We start from the raw sequence: 22,591 nt of genomic DNA, 5'->3' as shown, positions 1-22,591 counted from the left end.
TGAAAGGTAGGTGTGATAGGCTGAATCCGGCTGGTTTTCACATAAACCAGGTAAAATACATTGGCCGGATATGGCCGGTTTAAATGCTAAAGAGATAAATGATGATGATGAGAGATATTCTTTTACATGTTTCAGCCATTTGACTGTGGCCATGTTGGAGCACTACCTTAAAGGGTTTCAATCAAAGAAATCAACCCCAGGACTTATTCTTTGTAAGCCTAGTACTTATTCTATCAATCTCTTTTGTCAAACCGCCACGTTACGGGGACATAAACACACCAGCATCAATTGCCAAGCAATAGTGGGGGGACAAATACAGACACACACACATAAATATATATATATATACATACACACAACAGGCTTCTTTCAGTTTCTATCTACCAAATCCACTCACAAGGCTTTGGTTGGCCCAAGGTTATAGTAGAAGACACTTTCCCAAGGTGCCGTGCAGTGGGACTGAACCTGGAACCATATGGGTTGGGAAGCAAGCTTCTTACCAGTCACACCTGCACCTATATATAGACATACATGTACACATATATCATCATTGTTTTAATATCTACTTTTTCATGCTGACAGAGACAGATTTCCCTATGTCTGGATACCACTCCTGTCACCAAAACTCACCTGTTCTCAAGTAATGTAATATTACCCCATAGCCAGACAAGTATTCCTGGAAGATTGGAAACAAAAGACACCACTTGTATGATAATGACACTCGTCCACAGCTAACACACACATATCTCCAAAGATCAGAATTCAAAAGGTTCAGTGTTAGAATACATATGTAAAAGACATATTACCTTTTTTTCTCGCCGAGACATTTTCATTAATTTCTGTTTATGTTTTTCCTTTTCAGCCCTGCTTTTGGCTTGAGCAATGTCAATTTCCTTAATCTTCAGAGACAGCAAAGTGCTCAATACCTAGTGCAAAACAGAATGATATTTTAATAATACAAGAACAGAATATTTCAGCGTTTGTAAAATAAGCAATGTTATAATTCTTCAAATATTTCCTTTTGAACTTTCCTTTATTTAGATATATATATATATATATATATATATATATATACATGACAGGCTTTCTCAGAGTTTCCATCTACCAAATTCACTCAAAAGGCATTTGTCAGCCCAGGACTATAGTAAAAGACACTTCCCCATGGTGCTGCTCAGTAGGACTGAATGTGAAATCACAAGATTGCAGAGCAATCTTCTTAACTACAAAGATATGCCAACACCTATACAATAACTATTTCAAAATTTCTTCTTTCCATTTCTGAACCAAAAGTGTAGACTCAAAAATTGTTAGGAGCAGATAACATTCGACAATATCTTGCTACATAGTCTGACCATTAAGATCAAATATACTTTCATTCCGAGTGCAGTCTGAAAGAATATTCCTCATTTCTTCCCTGACAGCAGTCACCCTGACCTTGGTTTGTTTATGAGGCTGGTGTCACATTCCTTGAAACATCTGAACCATTTGTTGACAGTTCCTGAGCCTTCCACATCATTAATTTCTTCTGCTGCTGCACTTACACTGAGTCCTTTTTCTCCACATTTGACTAGACAACCTGTTGTGGAAGATAAGGCCTTGCTTGAAATGGCTGAACAATAGCCAAGCACAAACACTCGTACATTGTCAGCAGAACTTGGTCCTTAACAAAGCATCATTAGTTGGCACCTCCATAAGTTTGGCCTTGTGAGCAGGCATTGTTGAGAAGCTCCTCATGAAATGGCCAATAACCAGATATGAACGTTTGCAAACAACTGCTGGCAAATCGTCGAAATGCCAATTTTTGGTATCAAGTTGGGGATGAAAATTGGATCTATTTTCGTAAATTTTAATAAGAAAAATCAGTGGTTTTGTTCTGGTCAGAATTCAGAACTTGTCAAAGACAGGCATTTTGAATTGAAGGTTATGCTGTGAATGCTAACCTTTATGCTCAACAAGTGCAGCAAGTACATTATGATTTAAAAGCCCACTACCTGGCATTGGTCTACTGAAGACATGCATTCCAACAACAGGACAATGCCCCAGCACAAACTGCCAATGTGACCAAGTGTAAACTTGAAGAGCTGCAAATGCTGCCTCACCCTACCTTCAGTCCAGACCTTGCACAATCAAATTACCACCTTTTCCAAGCCAAGGCTCATTTCCTGCATGGATGGAGGTTCTACAATGTGGATGAGGTTGAAAACAGATGCAGAGAGTTTTTTACCTCTAGACCAGTAAAATGGCATAAGCGTAGAATTGAGCTTCTGGCACAACAATGGCAACAGACTAAGATGGGATATATTTTGATGAAGAACTCATTTCATATTTAATTTGTTTGAATTATTAATTAAAGCTTAAAATATAAAAAAAAACAACTTTTGACTTAACCTGATAAAGCCACATTGTGCCCTTGGTTCCCCTTCCAAATTCACTTTCAGTACAAATAACAGTATTCTCAAATTAGTTTCTTCCTTTGTCTCTCATTAAACCTTTCAATGCTTTCAGTTTCCAAACTTTGCAGATCCTTCTCCATCTGGGCACAGCCAAATCCACAGCCTTAGATGGCAACCTAGCTAATCCCATTCTCAAACATAGCAACTTAGAATAATCAAACAATGAAGAGTTCTAATCAAGTTCCTCTCTTCCTTCTCTTCACTAGAAATAAAGATAACCAGGACTATGATCACTGCCAAAAGGCAGAGTGTTCAGAATAATTTAAATTCCATCCAATTCCACTTACCTTAGGTTTCACAAGAGATATTTTCTTTTTAACAAGGTCTTCAATACCTTTTACAATCTGAAAATATAGATTATATAATATAGTCAGATTACTATAGGAAAAGAAAAATCGTGTTAATATAAAAAGGAAGTATTGTCACATTACTAAGGGATACAGAGAAAAATACTTTATATAGAAACAAAGACGGAGTTAACTAATAAAAGACCAAACAGTTTACTACTCTAAAGCAACCTTCTTTTTCACTTACACCCATTAATAATAATCATCACAAATTTTATATTTTGTGGCTGTTATGGGTTACAGAGTTCTGCTAGATTACATTTCACAAATATTTAAATACTTTTCAAAACACTATCATCAGATTCAAGGACAACAAAAAGGCATAGTGTAGAAGCCAACAACCACTAGGTTCTCCATGTGGTAACCTATTTAAAACCCTTTTGTTACCAACCTGCCTGAGATTGTCCCTAGTTCTAGGATACAAACATCCTGTTTTAAATTAAAGTCATCCATCAAAATTTCATGCTAATTTAAGTTCCAAGCACCAGCTTGATTATGACAAAATTATTTTATCAAATTCTTAATTATTAAAAATAATTAAATGAAACAAAGGGAGTATATTTCAGCAGAAATAGGGTAATGAAATGGTTAAGTATTAAACAGTCAAACAAGCAATGATATTATATAAGCAAATTTTTACTCACTTCAAGAGAAGCAGCACCAAGTTTATCTATTTTGAAAACCTCTTTAACTGCCTCACATGCAGCATTTGAACTCTGGAATTGAATAACAATTAACAAAATTATCGACAAATGTAGCCTTTGCTCGAATATAACATAACTAAAGATGCACATCTTATTGATTTCATGCAAGCAAACAGACACAATGCTTTTAAAGTTAAGGTGATTGACATATTGAATACATGGTCAAGAGTTCACACTTCACTGTAACCAATAAGTTGTGAACTTAGGGACAAAGCATATAACTTATCTTGCTTGGCTGAAGAATTAAATTCTACTCAGATTACATAAATAACTGCTTAGTAAGAATATAGAGAGTATATAGCCATAAAACAAAATGCTCCAAAAAGAAAGAAAGAAAAAACGAACACAGTTAAGCTTACATGAAAAAAAAAACAAAAAACAGTGAAATATATCCAAATAGCCAAGGGCTTTACTTTTCCCACATCATTGATATCCTAATAGAATGATAAGGCAGTGAGTTAGCACAGTTGGCAGAGCACCAGAGAAACTGCTCTGTAATATTTGTTCTAATGCTCTGAGTTCAAATCTTGCTGCAGTCAATTTTACCTTTCACCCTTTTGGTGTTGAAAAATAAAGTACCAGTCTGGTACTGGAGCTATTTCTTCTCTCTCCTGTTCTTTCTCTTCTCATTTTCTGTTTCAGTAGAAGAAATCAGTTGTGTTCAGACTTGGACCAAGATGAGCTCTAGCAGAAGTAAAATACTCAAGTATGTCACAACACCATTCCTACAATGCTCTCAGGAGTAAAGCACCCTTAGAACCTCTAAGTTTGAAGAGGAAAACCAACTTGATGTAATGTTGCCTTTTTTAGTCTATGGAAAGAACTTGCCAACTATGAATCAAGACCATTACATGCCAACACTTGAAATAACAGCTAAATCACCTTCAAATCACATCTGTCTTAAAAAATGGACACATTATGTGATCTGAGACAGACTGTAGCAGAAAAATGTTGAGAAGGTCATAACTGGACTGCCTATTGATCATAAGTGTACTTGATCCTTCTATTCACATGTTAAGGTAAATTTTAACAAAGAATAAGTATTTGCTTGATTCAGTAATGAAGACTGTGTCAAGATATATATTTTCTCTCATTCTTACACACACACACACACATATATACACACATGTACATATACAAAGAAAAATTAAAAATAAAGAAAAATCATACCACTTTGTTGAACAGATTCATGCAAGGGACAACAAATGAGATGAGTTCACTGCGGAAATTGAAGTGATAACAGCTAACAAGTAGCTTGCATAGGCATTGAGTAGCAACTTCTTTCATAATCTGTTGTATAAAAAAAAAAAACAGAAACCTTAGATCCAACTTGAACTTAATTAGAACAACCTCATGAGTCTATCTTTAGCTACACTTCCATAAGTGTGTATCAAACAAGACAAACTGTAAAAATACTGAAGAAATAAAAAAGAGATTTCATTTAAAATGATGGCCAGATTAAAAGAGGAAGTGTACTGCTCATGGCATGTTACATGCCTCCAAGACTTGTTGCAGATAATGGAATGAAACCAAATTCATAGGTTGATGCAGTACACTGAGATATCAAATTATCTTCAGAGGAGCACCTGGTCCAATAACTTGCTTAGTGCATGCTGATTAAAGATCAAATGTTTGTGCTACACCAGGTGATGGATTAAGCCTACTATTGGAGAATAGTCTGATAGGCTTCCACACAGTTTCCATCTATCCAAATTCACTTAAAAAACTTGAATCTCTTTGATGCAATGTTAGAAAATGCTCTTCTAAGATACCACATGGCGGGGTCAAACCTGGAACTATGTGATTGCAATGCAAACATCTTCACCATGCAGCCACTACTGCACCTAGCTGGAAAGCAAAATGCTTCTTCACTTATTACAATATGAAGATTCAATACTACAGTCATTCCATATAAGGAATAATACATAAGAAAAAGAATTACAAACGAATTTTTCTTACCTTTTTATCATTTAGTTTAGTTTGTGATAAGGTAGCGTCAACTTTGGGTTCTGAAATTAAAATGAATTGTGCAAATATTTAATCCAAATTATTCATTATTAACAATTTTGCAATTATATGAAAATCCAGTGGGAAAAAAGAGAAAAGAAAACTGAAAAAAATTACTTTTTGAAATTCTAGTTAATATGAATAGCAGAAAAATCTACAAAGCGCATGACATTCTGAGATGTAATGAACAGGTATGAGGGTAAAAAAAAAGAATACTTACGAGAAACAACTGACCAAAGATATTCAAGGTAATGCTTGTAAGATTTCAGCAATGATTCTTCAAAACTGTGTAAAACTTTAAATTCTTTTGACATCTAAAATGAATAACTTTGAAGTTAGTCGTAGGTGTAGAAAACTAAATTAACAAATATCATGGCTAAGGAAGAGCAGTCAATTTTGGAACTGTTCGTATGAATTGTAGGAATAAATACATTTCCAACTGGTAGTGTTTTCAACCAAGTCTTAGTTCGTTTCCTCTGTGTGTGTGTGTGTGTGTGTACGTACACATGTGCATGCATATGTATACATGCATTTGTGTTTGCATCTACGGGTCTTCACAGTGACATCGCTTCAGCAGTGACGTTTATGTCTCCTATACACAAAATGTCCAGCAACAGTTCAGTGTGTGAAGACATGGAATAAAAGTACCTTACATGTAAAACATGTAAGGGTGACATCAATAATTCAGACCCAACTCACAGCAGCATAAGAAAAAGAGAGACACAAAAATGAAACGATAAGAGCCTACAAAGAAAATGGGTACTACACATTAGTAATTGCCTAGCTTAAATTTTTTCAAAAAATCAGTTAAATTATAAACGAGTCAAAGGTCAACTTGTGTCTCACTTCCTAACTATGTAGTTTTAGGTTCAGTCTCACTGCATAGCACTTTGGGCAAGTGTCTTCTACTATAGCTCCTGGTTGATCACTACCTTGTGAATAGATTTAGTTGACAGAAACTGAAGCATATTGTATATAAGTAAGTTTATATTTTCTTCACTGCTGCTGGTTTACAAACATGGCTTCATGACAGTGTCATTAGCTTGCAGTCCACCATGAAAGCAGGCTTCTTGACATGTTCGAGCAATTTTTGTCAACAAAGGGCTCATTCATGCAGTGCCCTTAGTTTCCAGTTCTTTGCATAAAATTTGTCCAGGCTCTTAGTAGAAACTCTGCCTCGATGTACTCTCATCTGACCCATGCAAACATGGGAAAATGGACGTTTAAATGACAGGGATATAGTGGAATAAGAAAGTTGCAATTGATTACACTAATAAAATGACAAACAATTGACAGGACGTTTGAAATCCACAATAACTACCATTGAAGCTTAGCTCTGAATAAGTTTGTATCTTTAGCCATAATTATATATCATAAGATACAATTCAATTTAATTCAATGCATCTGGAGCTCCAGGGTTCTGAGGAATATGGAACCACCCCTTAGCCCCACTTCTTCCTAGGTCTACTCTAACCTGGAATTGTAGCACTTGTCAGGGTCCCAGCTATGAGTTAAATAGCATGTAACCACCTGAGCTAGGAAATGCTGAAATCATGAAATGCAGAATGATGAATATGAAGTATTTCAGAAGCTGAATTTATTGAGTAGTCAGTGTCACTAGATGCTGAGCAGATGAACAGATAACAAACTGTCAACAGCCAGGGTCAATAAAGGTCAGTTAGCAAACTACCACTATCATCTGTTCCTGTGGTGTGCGCAGATGAGATATTTCAGCTCGCAAAAGGCCAATATAACTTATTGGTTCAGGCATGTTGCCTGATCGGATGATGATGATGATGATGAGTCCCGTATAACTAACCAATAAATGCAGATATTCCTATAGGTCGACGGTCCACTCTGATTTACCTCACTCGACATAGAACATTAAAGAATCGTCAATGACGAGCGATAATAAAATATTAATGTTATATTTACAAAAATATATAGAGTATACTTAAAGAACATTTACCTTTTGTTGCTGTTCTTTTTCAGTCAACTTCCGTATCTTATAGCCAGGAATGATATCTTTGAATATCTCCATGAGAGTAATCATACCAAGTTTGCTGATGGCAACATCTACGTCAGAGGAGGTGGGGTTTTGTAACATAAGCAGTAATTCTCGCAGCCGGGATATCTGAAATGTATATAAACCGATAACTGAAACTAAGTCCCAGTTAACTTGAATTTTACAAGATTATAACAATTCTGTAGAACTAGCTGAGTTTTCTCCCATGGTTTTATGTCGAAGAAACCTGTCTAAATAAGTTTAGTGTGGTGTGTGTTTAATTTACATCCATACAATCACTCCAAATCAAAAGAAGTTGTAGTAGCAGCAGTCTGTACAAGAATCAATTCTTAAGGAAAAACACACAAAAAAACAAGTTCTGCACTGGGTCCTTCAGTGCGGACTGATGACCCAACGTAAGATTTAAAAAACTGATTTTATTAAATAAAGATACAAGCAAAAACATGCTTGCCGTGATTTAGAGGTAACTCTAACACCTATCAGTGATATTAATAATGATCACTTAACAATATTTACCAACAATTTTAATGATAATTTAATGAACTTATCTGAATGTCAGAACCTATAAATTGTTAAATGTGTTTACATAAACATGAAATGTTACTTATTCCATGGAAAAACTGAGAATTGTTGGTTTTAACAATATCTAACTAAATATGTACCAGCCAGGCCAAAAGGGTTAAGCTTATGGTACCAGGTAACTGTAACAAATGCATAGGAAGAAAGTAGGTTAGATATCAGAATATTAAAATTCAGAGATGAACTGCTGCAGAATTAAGTTGCATGGAGAGATGGTGTATGATAGTCACTGACCAATATTTTGGTTTGAGTTCTTTTTTCTCTCCTTATAAGTACTTTCTGGTTAACTTTTTAATGCTTCTTGTATCCTATATATTAACACTAACTTAAATATTGTCTAATTTATGTCAACAATGAAAAACGAAGATTGTAAAAATGCAGTAATGATAAATGTATTGTGTCAGAAGGGAGCATTAGTTATGGTGAATTTGAGAAATCTGATTTTAAGATTGTGATAGACAAGATTTATCTTGCAAGGGAATGTCAGCCAAATATAGTGGAACATAAGAAACCAATACATGACTGAAATCATTGAACTATCAAAATGCAACGTATGTGCAGTGTAATTTCTTAAAAGTGGTTTGACAATAGGTATATAAGGTGAGTATAGCAAGCAAAAGTGTTATGCAACTAGAAAGAAATAAAAATGAGAATTACATGTTCATTAGGATTTTCAATAATGGAAAGAGCAAACAGGGCCATCTTTTGTTTGGCTTTTGCCAAATGTTCTTCTTTTATTAGCATCTGTTCAGCAACACTAAGATTTGTAAAATCATCATCTTGGGCGTTAAATGCAAATTCTTCATCATCTACTTCTCCATTCTGACTCTCAGAATCTGATTCATCTTCCTCCTCTTTAGAATAGAAATAAAATAGAAAATATCATATCAATTCCAAATGCATTGAGACAAGTTCTTCAATGAGGAAAAAGCAAATCTTGAAGTAACAAACAAGAAACATAAAATTAACCTGAGAGACCAATTTAAATACAAATCAAAATCAACCATCACCAGAATTTAAATAATTACATCTAAAAATATTCTTCACCAGACTTTTAAATCTTTAGTGCCACTTATTTGCAGTTTTTATATCAACATCCAACAATCTAATGCCGCTTGAACATTATGAAACTAAGATGTTTAAATCCTGGCTGCAAATCTTGTGGTACAGAATGCAACCAAAAATGCTGGGTATATAAAAATATCATGTGCCACATCATTTTGTCATACCTACTGTATTTGCCAGCATACAGGTCAAATTTTTCAGACCAAAATTTACAGCCTCCAAAAAAGGTAAGTTGACATATACAGCAATACAATTTTAGAGGACTGAAAATTTCATGTAAAAAGCAGCAGGATTTGGAAAGATAGTGACAATGTTTGAATGTTTAACACTATTTGTCACATTGATTTGTATGCCTGTTTTAAGGTCATGTGAAACCAACAATGCCAAATGGATTTTCTGTTAAGAAAATTATATACAACCACAGGTTTTCATATTTATGTGGATGATTCATATCCTAAGCTGAAAGGAAGTCAATTACAATCAAACTAATAAATTACACTAATTTTATAATGAAATTATGCTCTTTGTCTTGACTATGCAATTCAATGTTTTATAATGCCTACCATTCAGCTCAATTTGGTTAGCAATACTGTTTGCTTGTTAATGAGGCTACGTTGTTAATAAAGCCGGCTTAAATAAAGCAACTTAGCATAAAATCAATAGAGAGAACTGAATTTGAGAAATCTGATTTTAAGATTGCGATAGTCGGGACTTATCTTGCAAGGGAATGTCAGCCAAATATAGTGGAACATAACAAACCCAATTAGAAAAGTGGATTAAATTTGTAAACAAACCAGATTTTGGAATGATTTCACGAGTCTGTGGAATTATTTTATTCTTCATTTTGACTGGCAAAAGACGTTTATAAACTTTCTCATCGCCAGCAAAACTATTTCGGGGAGCTTTCTCATATGAACTTTCATCTCCCTCTTGCCATTTTCGTTTCTTTGCTTTCTTATTAATATCTCTGTATAAAAGAAAATTATAGTATGTATTAATCATAGTTATATAAAAGATTAATTACCTGAATGTTGTAGTATATGTGACTCTAACAATTGTAGACTTTATATATCATATTTTATGCATCCAACAACCATTACTGCATCACATTTCTTACAAATAGATTATTTCATATAAACTGTTATTCGTAAGAAGTACATCCTTTACACAAATCTTACCTATTATAGCAAGCCAATACCAAAATGTCAATCTCCAACACAAATAATGTTACCTAAGTGAACATACTTTACCTTACAATAAACCATTTAAGAAGCTATCAGTTACTGGCAACTTGCAACACCAAAAGCAATATTTTGGTCTAGTCTGCCTTTTTATTTATTACCCTGATGTGTTTGTTTTTAATACATAACTGTAGTTTATATACTCTTGGTTAATGTACTGAACTGCTGAGAATGTGATCATAAGTTCAAACTTAGAAAGATCATTGTGCTGTACACCTGGCCATAATGACTTCTAAATGTGACACAAGACCATAAAATGTTAGGGAAGGGCATATCATTTTAACTGACACCAATACTTGATCGGTACTTATTTTATCACACAAGAAGGATGTATGTTAAAATCAACCTCGAAGGAATTGAACTCAGAATGTAAAGTACTGTAGCCTAATACTGCAAATCTGTCCTGGGTAGAACCTACCGCCATAGGCAAGGCATACAATAACTCATTCTATTAAAGGCACAAGGCCAGAAATTTGGGGGTAGGAGGTTATTTGATTACATCACTCCAGTGCTCCACTACTACATATTTCAAAGACCTTGAAAGACAAAGTGATACCATCACCAATGCTTTTTATGTGGTACCATCACCAGTGTTTATTACAGGGTACCAGCACCCACATCAATGCGTTTTATGTGGCACCTCAATTGTGAAAAGCTGATTCCACCTTTCATAACAAAGAAAAATAAAATGTATTCTACACAAGCATACATAAAAAGAAAAAGGTATATACTGTGTAATATTTATACTGACTTTTCATTTTTAAGGAATGAAATGTTTGACAAGTTGTCTTGGTAATATTGAAGATCTTCAGCATCAAGAGTATCTTCAACATCAAGAGCATCTTCACACTCCACTTCACTTTCAAGCTGTGAATCAACTTCTGGAACCTGTTGTTTAGCTTGTTTACGTAGTTGCTTAGTTTTCTCTTTCATTTTAGCTTTCTTTTTCAACTTTGCTTGGTTTTTATTTGCAATTTTTACATTACTTGTTTTCCCTTTTCCCTTCTTTCTCATTGTTTTCTTCGACTGAAAAATTAGTTAGAAAATGTTGATTAGAAAAATACTTTTTTCAGTTACTATAATGTATGAAAGATCATTTGAAAAATTAATTTCTGAATGTTAAGATATAAAAATCTGAATATAGACATTGTTTTGCATTTTTGAATAGTTTACATTATTCTACCAAAATGGAAATCTGTTAGAACTAATAAAAAAACAAGAACATACTTTACAAGAGAGTTATGCTTTACCTGCTAGTCTTGCAGGTGAACTTCCAACAGATATTTGCCATGGATAAAGTACACTAGCAAAACTCTCTTCATGATACTGATTTTTGCAACAATAATTTGCTTGTGACATGTCACAGGAAGGGACCACTTTATGCACAAGTCACCTCCAACCTTAGACATATATGAATATGAATGTATATCCATCTGATTCTTTTACATTTGATTTGATATCTGAGATGTTCAGGCATTCACACCTTGACAACAAGTAAAATGTAGGGGAATTCATACTTTGCCCATCACAATAAGTTATAAAGGCATATCTGTTCTAATCAGAAGTCAATATAAACATTAACCCTTGTTAAATGATATAATAATTCAGTTTTAGCCCTTTAATATTCAGATTACTGTCGAATGTTATTTATTCACAATAGTTCGAATTAATCATGCATTGTCTCATAGCTTTGAGATTTCAATGATGTGCTCTTACATTTTTGGAATGACATTGTACAGTAGGTGAGAGAGACCAGATCTAAACAGTTTGAACACAAAACAGGAAGAATATTTGGGCTGGATATGGCTGATTTAAATGCTACATTCTCTGTTGCTATGCATTTCAGAGTTGGTTGGTCATTGCCATTTTGGTTAATTATACATATAAAATATAACTAATATTTACTAGCTGTTTTCTGATTATACTGTATAGTCAAAGCACTAATCTTGAACTGACTAAAAAGCCACATCAAATTAAGAAATTAATAAACCTCTGTAAATCAACATTTTTATTAAAATGTATAAGAAACTTGTATATCCCACTGTCCTGAGTCTGAAGAGACACAAAGGTTATTATAGCTTTACTTTTGTGACATTAAATTAATATATAAAACTCTCCCCATGATAAAGGAATACTTGTCTATTGCAAGCATCATTCCCAGACCATTGTAGTCCCCTGACAGTGACCACTAAACCAAAAAGTGCAAACTGAATGAATGCCTTTGACAGCTAAATGAACTAAGGAAATAGTAACCATATCTCCTTTAAATTATACTGCTACCATCTTAAAACATAAGAAAACAATATATAATATACTATGTCAAAATAAAAAATGTAATTCTTAATCAGGGCTAACTTAAGATTGAAGAATTTATCCAGACATTCAGAAAAGGGAAAGAAAGACTATCATCATAGTAGTATAAAGTTGTCAAAAATTTAATTTTTTTAACCATAAATGAAGTAATATAAATAAAATGGAATGGGAATTGAATGAGAGAAATTTTCCAGTACAATTCCTAATGAGTCAAAGGATTAAACAAAGAAAAAGTATTTGGCTGAATTTAAAGAACATATCGAGCCAGATAGTAGAGAGAAGCCTGGCATATTTCTGAGAAATAGGAAATGTATAAGTTTAAAAAATAAAAAGGAAAGAAAAACACAACTGTTATGTGAAATACTGAAACAAAAGTCAAGTATTGTTAACTTCTATTTTAAGAGATTTTAAAATGTAATGAGTTGATTTTAAGGCATACCTATACAAGTATGCACCCCCCACCAACTCTGTTTCCTCATAATGTCCCGAAAAATGGATATTTTTTAATGCAATTGTATTTTTACCAACATATTAGAGATTCTGATTACATAGGAATTAGTTGTGAAAAAATTTTCTGAGGGTGGGGAGGAAAGTTTCTGAAAATTCACAAAAGTCGGTTTTGTTTCCTCATAACTTTCAGAAAAATATTTTTTTTAATGAAATTTTCAACACAAATATTTTTCAGACAGTGTTGATTACGATTATATCAGAATTTAATATGAAAAAAAACACAAACTAAAACAAACTGGTGGGCTTGCACACATCACATTTTTATTTCAAACTAGCAGAAATACCCGGCTTTGCCCGGGTTAAAGAGAATAATGAAATCTAAAAACGCTGTCTAGACTATGCAACCCTCAACTGTTAGTAGCTACGATACCATATTTCTACATTAATAACTCTCCAATCCATGCCAGCATGGAACATAGACATTAAGTGGAATGCCAGTCTCTCATCTAGGAGGGCCTTGAAATCAATGTTACCAACTGGGGACTATGTGTGTCGCAGTGATAATAAAAAGACCCAAAGGAGGTCTGCAACGAAATAATTTTACTCAACACTTTGCAAGTGAATCAGTGGAGGCAAAGATGCGTCTCATTTACTTGCCAATTTATGCACCACATTGCAGAAATCACAATGTAAGTATATCTGAAAGGGTAGTCTTACACTGTTGTACCGTTGAATTACAAATAATGCTCATCTGTTATGTTCGGGTTAAAATTTCATCAACATCAAAAATATATGAACTTTCATGGGAGCTATGGCCGTTATACATAGAAAATAATTTCCAAATTTCATAAAGATCCGTTCAGTACTTTTGACGTAGTTTTGGATAAGAAAACAAATTACTAATGTGTGTGTTTGTGTGCATGTGTTTGTGTGTGATGGGTGTATATATGTATAGATATCTGTAGGCATGTATATATATGTATATATGTGTACATATTACATGTACATCTATATATATATACATATACACATATGTATACATATACATGTATGCATATAGATCTATATCTATATATATCTATGCATATACGTGTACATATACATGTATATGTATACATATACATCTCTTTCTCTCTCATTCTCTCTTACTCTCTTTCTGAAAGTATCTGTCATTACAGTATCGAAATGTGATTGTTTCAGTAAGTGGAATAATGTGTACATATACATCTATATGTATACATATACATCTCTCTCTCTCTCTCTTTCTCTCTCTCTCTGAAAGTATCTGTCATTACAGTATCGAAATGTGATTGTTTCAGTTAGTAGAACAGTTTCATTTTTAAAGTGAAAGTATTTGACGAGTGTTTTTGTTTCACTTTTGACACGTAATACTTAAATAGTGGAGGAGATATTATGTTGCCGTGGGCTCGAACTCTGCAAGAAGTTAAAATTTATTTGACTAAAACACAACTGGAACCCTAAGCAAGGCATGTGTAAAATTTGAATGAAATTGGTTGCGTAGTTCTCGAGTTTTAGGGATTCACACAGACAGACACACATTCTCATTTTTATATATATAGATTTCAATTTTGATATATATATGAATATATATGTGTGCGAGCCTACCATTTTTTTTTTTTTGTCATATTATATTTCAAGTACACCGGCACAAAAAAATCGGTCTTTTTTTTTTTTGAAAATTTTTTAAGGGATGTTTTCGATGAGAGATTCTGAATATGCCATAATCCATGTTTTCAAAATTTTAAATTCCTCCTCCCTACCCCAAAGTCTTAAATTTTAACTTTTTTGCGAATTTTTTTTTTTTTAATCTACGTGGGAAAATTAAGAATATGGGGGGGGGGATAATAAATTTCAAATTTTCTATGAAGAAACTCCAAAATTGATTCATACACTTCTCGCCACTCCATCCCGATTGAAAAATAAAAAGTTTGCAAAAAGTTAAAATTAAAAAATTTGGGGTGGAGAAGGGAGAATTTAAAATTTTGAAAACATTTCAGAATCTGTCTTCGAAAACAGGAATCCGCTGAAAATTTTTCAGGAAAAAAAGGTCGATTTTTTCGTGCCGGTGTACTTAGCATTAACCAATTTCAATATATAATCGTAATATACACCATCTGAAAGGTATTTATAGGAAATCTCATTAAAAATATCCGTTTTTTGGAAAGTTAATAGGAAAGCCAACCCGAGTGAATTTTCCGAAGCTCTTCTCCCCACCCTCGGAAAAACCTCTTTACAACAAATTCCGATATAATCGGTATCTAGACCATCTGATGCATATTTACTCTTTCACTGGTTTCAGCCAGAAGCTGAAGCCATGCTGGAGCACTACCTTTGAGTAAACAATTCAGGTTCTACTGAAAATTTGTAGAAAATTTCCTGGTCAATACACAATTTCATTAAAAAACAAAATCGACAGAGGGCACAAACGTGTAGGTATACCCATTTTAAAACCAATTTTATAACGAGAAAAAAAAAGCATCTAAACATAAAATGTAGGTTGTATTGAGGTATAACAGTGAACAGAAATTAGAGAAAGTGCAAGTTCTTGGTGGCCGCTTCATTTCGTTGCGCGACAGAATTTTGAAACACATAAACGACTGAAACACTCGAGTATAAGACATTCTTTAAATTATTCTTCATGCGATTCCAAAAATATTCTATATTCAATGTGTGAATTATTATCTGGATAGACAAAATTCTCATTATATATAACAACTGAATAACAATTTCCAAATTTGTGCTCACTTCCATTGCGTAGTAACTAAGTAACCATAATAAATAAGTTACATTATGTTATTTAGTTTCTCATATGCTTAGAGACATTCCGTAAAAAGTCATTTATAAACATCATTGTGATAACAGCAATAATCAAATTACAAATTAATGAGAAATTCTATGCAAGTATAAAAAGTAAAATTTGTTTCAATAAAACGACTCAAGAAAAAACACGTGTTTACTAACCGAAGCCGCCATGTTGAATTATGGAAGGGAGATAATTCCCACCAGATATCGTGTACAGTAACAGGAAGAGTAAATGTTTCTTCGGTCAAAAACCACTGAAAACCGAGGACAGTATCTCTTATCAATACCTGGGAAAGTGTTAGATATATCCGATATTTCCCGTTGTTTCTTCGGTTTTACTTTTTAGGCGATCTTTCGTTTTGATTACATTTTACGTCATTTCTAATCCACGTGCGTTTATTTATGTTTCCGTAAAAGGGTTTTAGGGTTAGAGTCAGGGTTAGGGACGGAATTCCCTAACCCTAACCCTAAAACCCTTTTACGGAAAGCGACGATTTTGTTCAGAAACATAAACAAACGCACGTGGATTAGAAATGACGTAAAATGTAATCAAAACGAAAGATCGCCACTTTTTATTCTATTGAGGAGGATTCTTCTTAAAACTTTTTCCAGTATCGCTTGTTACCCTAAGTATTAATATTTCCTTCTACAAGGCCTGAAAATTTGGGAGAAGCGGGATAAACGATTACAACGACCGGTGCGCAAATGATTCTTATCTTATCGACTTCGAAAGGACGAGAAGCAAAGTCGACCTCAGTATAATTTGAACTTTAGACGTAGAGTCAAAAGAAATGCCGCTAAACATTTTGTCAAATGTGCTAACGTTTTTACCACCTCGCCGCTTTTTCTAACCAGCAGAAAGATCCAGACTTTTGGAGTCTTTTCTCTTTTCCTTAAGATGTTGAATATTGAGTATGTGCTCTTCTGCTTCTGTTAGTTCGGAATTAAAGTCATCTATAGTGAGGGCTCTACTGTTTTTCATCTTTGAATTGCTTTTCTATTTATTATTTTGTTATAATGCATAAGTATATTTCTTTTCGGATCTATCATTCATCTGCTCATCTGGATGATTGCTTAGACTGGCCTGAATCTGTACCGTTATTACATCATTCCCAGTAGTTCCTGGTTCAAGAATTTATGGTCTTCGCCCACAAAATCGTAAAGTAACCTCTCTATGTCGGCTGGCCTCCATCTTTTGGAATGTCTCACATAGTTCGTGAACACGTTTTCTCCCAAGAGTATCCTCCCCTACATATGTCCCTCGATCTTTGCGCAAATCTATTGGTTCTTTAAAAGCTTAAGGACGATCTCCGACTCGTTCGAATTTTATATACTTTGAGATGTTTTATAACGAAAATATATTGTCATCGGTTTCCTATAGCATATATTCGGAGTTCTCACCCGTTTAACTCAAGGTTGATACTGAACTGGAGTGTGAAGCAATCGTCCACACCATGAGAGAATATTGCTAGGATGGTTCTCAAAGTTTACCTAAAAACACATTTAATTCAGTCAGATATGATGTCATTCTCAGCTTAGTGAGAGAGAAGGCTTGACAGTTCAACCACTCTGCTTAGCGAGTACATTGGGACTCCACTTATCTTCGATTTTCTTAATCTGTTAATTTTTTTTCTGCCTCGGGAGTTGAGCGGAGTAACTCCGTTGATACTACTGCACTGTTTGCATTGAATATCGATGGTATTCCTTGATTGGAACCAGGGGGCTTGCTATTGCTATGTCTGAGACGAACGTTGATAGTTTACTTAACCCGGAAGAGCTCTATATCATCCTTATAGTCTAACAAATGGGGTTTTATGCGGAAGAGTGAGCTGGTGATGTATAAAATTCCTTTGAATGCGGATTCTACATGGATCACCATGCTGATTGAATACGAGTGGCTTTGCTCCTTCGAACAGTCTCCCACTATAACTGACTCTTTCAAGCCATCACTCATCCTAAATGCTACTGTGGAGGAGAGAGCTATTGCCTCCGTAGCCAGATGGAATAAGGTTCTGAAATATATTTTTTAACCCGTGGCATTCATGACTTTCAGAGCAACTGGGCAGCTGACAATGTAATTTTTGTCATCGTTGACATCTCGTCTTATTGAAGTATCGGTTTGTTTTCGTAAGTTGCTTAGCTTGTCCCAGCGCCTCGGCTTCGCGATCACTCGCAGTAATGCCATGAGTGCTTTGGGTTGCATTAAAATTTCTTTTTTAAAGTAAAATACCAGTATTTCCTGTTGCGTAACTTAGAGATTGTATGCTTTTTCACTTATGTATTTTTCGTAAATTATATTCTTAATGAATAAGTATCTAGGAGAGAGTCAAATAGTTTTAGACCTATTAGAAGCTCGTTCGATGCTTTCTTTTATTTAGTCAAACAGTCAATTTAAGAAAGCAAAAGGTATATCAAATGCCTTAACACTTCAAGTTCATTAACTTTAAAACAGCCTTTGACATGGCCTGGTGGTAGGTTTTATGGAACATAAATACAAGATATGCAGACCCTGTAGGACTGAACCCAGAACCATGTGGATAGGAAGCTAGCTTCTTACCATACAGCCACTGCCTACGCCTAATATAATTAGATACATACGTATATATGTATGTATGTTTATGTGCATGTGTATATGCGTGTATATATTCGCTCCACAATATGTCTGGTCGTAAATTTACTATTAGTTATTTATACCGATGTGCGAGTATGTATATACAATGGAAATACAGAAAGTTTCAATAATTCAAGACTTTATCCTGTATGCTATGTACAAGGTGCGTTCAAAAAGATCCGACTTTATTTTTCCCGCCAAAACTAATGTCACGTGGGGGTCTTTGCGGTTTTCGTCACTTTTTACAATTATCTTAAAAAAAATTTTTGAATGCATCAAATAGATGTAACTTTTGACGTTGAATCCGAATTTGTTATTCATTTATTCCAGAACACTTTTGCAAAAATATTACAGATGTTCAAAGTTTGATAATTTTCAGAATTTTCAGCCAATCAGAAAACAGCGCATTCGCTGCCTCTTCCATGATCGGGGTGGGATGGGAGGCATCAGAAATGTCAAAAAATTGCTAGAAATAGCGGTCAAAACCCATATGAGATATTGCAAGCTTTATGAATTCCAAACGGCAATGGAAGCGGCAAAAAATATTCGTTCTGGCTATGGAAATGAAAGTTTTAAGTGACTGGACATGCCAAATATGGTTTGGCTGGTTTTGCCCAGGAAATTTCTCTCACAGATTCTCCTCAATCTGGACGATCAAGTTCTGTCAATATTGAGCTTCTGAAAACCGTAGTTGAGGAAAATCCAAAGTAAACTGCTCGCGAATTAGTAAAACAGTTCAATTCAAGCCACACCTCGATCATAAAATACCTTCCTGAACTAGGAAAAGTGTTTGAACTTGGGCGATGGGTCTCTCATCATGACTATTTCTCGGCTCAATCAGGGAGCTGCTGTCTGTTGTCATTAGACTTGCTACCGAACCTTTCATCACAATACAAATGATGAAAAGTGGGTTCTCTACGAAACGACAATGGTTTGTAGCGCCCACTGAAAAAAGAGAATCCATTCCCAAACCAGGACTACATCCCAAGAAACTTTTCTTTGTTTGCTAGGATACGAAGGGTATCGTCTTTAATGAAAATGTTAAACCAAAACAAAACAGTTCATGCAGAGAAGTATTGTTGCCAATTGGAAGCACTGCACAAAAATTTGCAGAAAAGTATCCAACATTAGTCAGTCATAAAGAGGTGTTGCTCTTCCAGGATAGTACATGACCACATATTAGAGTAATTGAGGAAAAGATAACTGTGCTAAAATATAGACGCTTTTCCTCAACGTCTTTATTTTCTTAGCTTGCTGCATCTGGCTGTCATCTTTCAGATGGTTACACTATTATTTAGAGGTGAAAGAGTTTATTATTTGCAAAGAGGTTTAAAAAGTTATAGTGAGCGTTTCTTTAATTCGAAACCTGAAGAACTTTTCGCTCGAGGTATGAACAATTAATCAAATAGATGGGATTATCTATATATATAATACAAAGGTATGTGTGTGTGTACTACTTATGCATTTATACAATTTTCAACTAATTTTCATCGAACTTTACACAAACATTACTTATGTGACAAGGATGGTCATGCACTGTAACATTTTGCTCAGAGCTCCCGCGTAAAGCGAGAAACCGGTGTTTTACACGGGTTTTTCTCTAAAAACTTCTGCAGTTTTCAACCTATTCTCTCCCTTCTCTCTCTGTGTTTATTTCTCTCTTTTTCTTATTCTCCGTTTCTCCTGCTTACACATATTCTCTCTCACCCTCAGTAGTAATTCCTCTCTTTTAGTCTGTGTTTCTTTCACTTTCACTATCTCTCTCCCTCCGCCCTCTCTCTCTTTAACTCACTCACACACTAACTAACTTCTGTCTACAAACTGATTTAAGTATATTTCAGTTTTGTCGTGTGTAAATATTTTCGTCTTTACGGCACTTGTACGTTCTCCCTACAAAATTACTTATTTAAAATTGTTTTGCACTCTGTCTATTTAAATACACTATTTATATTTCTCCTTCTATCGAAAAACCTGGTGCATGAGGTCGTGCATGCGTACGTATGACCGCGATGGGCCACATACAACCGATAAGCCTTTATTACCAACAAATGAGATTTTAACCAGGCCATTGAGCGGTCATGTGTAAGAAAAAGCTATCCTAAAGCGGCTCAAGTTTTTTCACTCAAGCTGTTTTCTTCTAGAGCTTTATACGCTCAAACGGGATTTGTAAGTTCTGTCTAGAAATTGACTTCCTTCTATTTAAGTTAGTTGTGCATAAAAATCTGTTGTTACGGTTTTTATACGTTCTCCCTGAAAAATGATTTAGTTGTTTTTAATTTTTGTTCACCCAGTGTGGTTAAATTCAGTTTTGCCACATATGCCTAAAGATTGACTTCAGTGTATTTCAACTTTGTCGTGCGTAAATATCTTTGTCTTTACGGTATTTGTACGTTCTCCCAACGAAGGATGTCTGTGTGTGTAGCACGTATGGATTTCTAGTTTTCAACCGATTTTCACCTAACTTAAGACACACATTATGTGTGTGCCAAGGATGGCCATACACTATAACATTTTGCCCAGGGTTCCCGCTTAAAGTCAGAAACCGTGAAAGCAGTATTTTACATGGGTTTCTCCATAAAAACTTCTGCAGTTTTCAACCGATTTTCTCCGTTTTCTCTCTCAAGATTTTTTGCACTCCGTGTAATACAGTTTTGTATATTTTTACCGGAAAATTGACTGTATTGTACGTTTTAGAGATTTTAAATTTCCTTTCTTGATTCACCTTACTCTAATTAAATATTCTAAACGACCTGAGATGCACGCCCTGCCTTGGTTTTCCTTTCCTCTTCCTTTAATGTGTGTGCGTGCGCGTATGTGTGCGTGCATGTGTGTTTGTGCGTGTGTGTGTACATACATATATTGAGTATCATAATTATAACAAATATTGAATGTTATATATGCATTGAGTCCTTTAGTCAATGTTTTATTCTTTGTATGTTTTTAAGATAAACACTCACACGCACGTGTTTATGAGCGTGAGTATATCTGTGCGTTAGTCTCTTGACACTGACAAAAGGTTTCGGATCTACATGCTCATAAAAAAGCAGTTTGGTTGGAAGAGAGCGATAGAATAAGTACTTGAGTCTAAAACTAGTATGACTGCATTCAATGCCTGTAACAAGTAAAAGAAAAAAAATACACGTGTTTGCGCCAATGAATGGTTTTAATATCTTTCTTTACCCTTCACTTGTTACAGTCATTGGACTGCGGCCACGCTATTTAAAGCAACTGCTACCGAATATTTTATTAGGTGGATGTCTCCTACTTCAACGCAACGAAGTAATGTTGAAGTTAGGTCAATCTCTTATTACTCACACAAAATGCGGTCTCTCTCCCCTCTCTCTCTCTCTCTCTCTCTCTCTCTCTCTATATATATATATATATATATATATATATATATATATATATATATATATATATGCGAGTAAAAATAAGTACAAAAAAGGTGGGTTTTTTGTATGATTGTGTATAGAGGAATATATTATTTTGTTTAAAAGAGTTCCAACACTGTCTGTTTTTTATGTTTTATTTATATTCCTGCAGAACCAATGTGGGGTATGGAATATACAATATATAATATAAAATAAAATAAAAATGGATGGCACTATGAAATAAAGTATTGAATGTAGATGAAATATTGAGTGTTCAATATAAAGGATCAAATATATAAATATGTAAAGGCGACTCGAGTTTCAGGGCTATTTCCCTTCGTCATGGCCGGTATGACAGACTATGTATATATATATTGCTATTGAATCAAAAGAAACAAAACTAATCCAACAAGTGAGAAAATGGGAAAATAAAAGTTTTCTTTATGCCAAGAGAGAGGCGGGGAAAATGAATAATGAATAACAAAATAACAAAAAGCAAAAGGTTCTATTCATTTGAAGACTAAGTTACTATGACAAATTAAACTAAGCGTAAAACTTTCGAGCGAGAGCAAAGCACATAATTTGAATTTGAGCAATCGCT

The 22,591-nt window shown here is 34.4% G+C and overlaps 1 protein-coding gene across 1 annotated transcript in view; it reads right to left on the bottom strand.

Moving 5' to 3' along the window:
- The window catches only part of LOC106869614 (nucleolar complex protein 3 homolog), a 36,521-nt gene extending 19,279 nt beyond the window's left edge, over positions 1-17,242 (bottom strand). Inside the window, exons 1-11 of the mRNA XM_014915422.3 lie at positions 16,168-17,242; positions 11,174-11,448; positions 9,976-10,148; positions 8,774-8,970; positions 7,481-7,645; positions 5,732-5,825; positions 5,464-5,513; positions 4,675-4,794; positions 3,445-3,516; positions 2,741-2,797; positions 807-926 (exon numbers count right to left, since the gene is read on the bottom strand). Coding sequence (XP_014770908.3) covers positions 807-926; positions 2,741-2,797; positions 3,445-3,516; positions 4,675-4,794; positions 5,464-5,513; positions 5,732-5,825; positions 7,481-7,645; positions 8,774-8,970; positions 9,976-10,148; positions 11,174-11,448; positions 16,168-16,179 — 1,335 coding nt within the window. The 5' untranslated portion in view covers positions 16,180-17,242. The remainder of the gene's footprint in view (positions 1-806; positions 927-2,740; positions 2,798-3,444; positions 3,517-4,674; positions 4,795-5,463; positions 5,514-5,731; positions 5,826-7,480; positions 7,646-8,773; positions 8,971-9,975; positions 10,149-11,173; positions 11,449-16,167) is intronic.
- Between the last annotated feature and the right edge of the window lie 5,349 nt (positions 17,243-22,591).

This window comes from Octopus bimaculoides, chromosome 18 (genome assembly GCF_046866305.1).
Source record: "Octopus bimaculoides isolate indiv1 chromosome 18, ASM4686630v1, whole genome shotgun sequence".
NCBI classification, from domain to species: Eukaryota; Metazoa; Mollusca; class Cephalopoda; order Octopoda; family Octopodidae; genus Octopus; species Octopus bimaculoides.
Note: the sequence above shows the minus strand (reverse complement) of the source record. Positions and strands in the feature narration are given on the sequence as shown.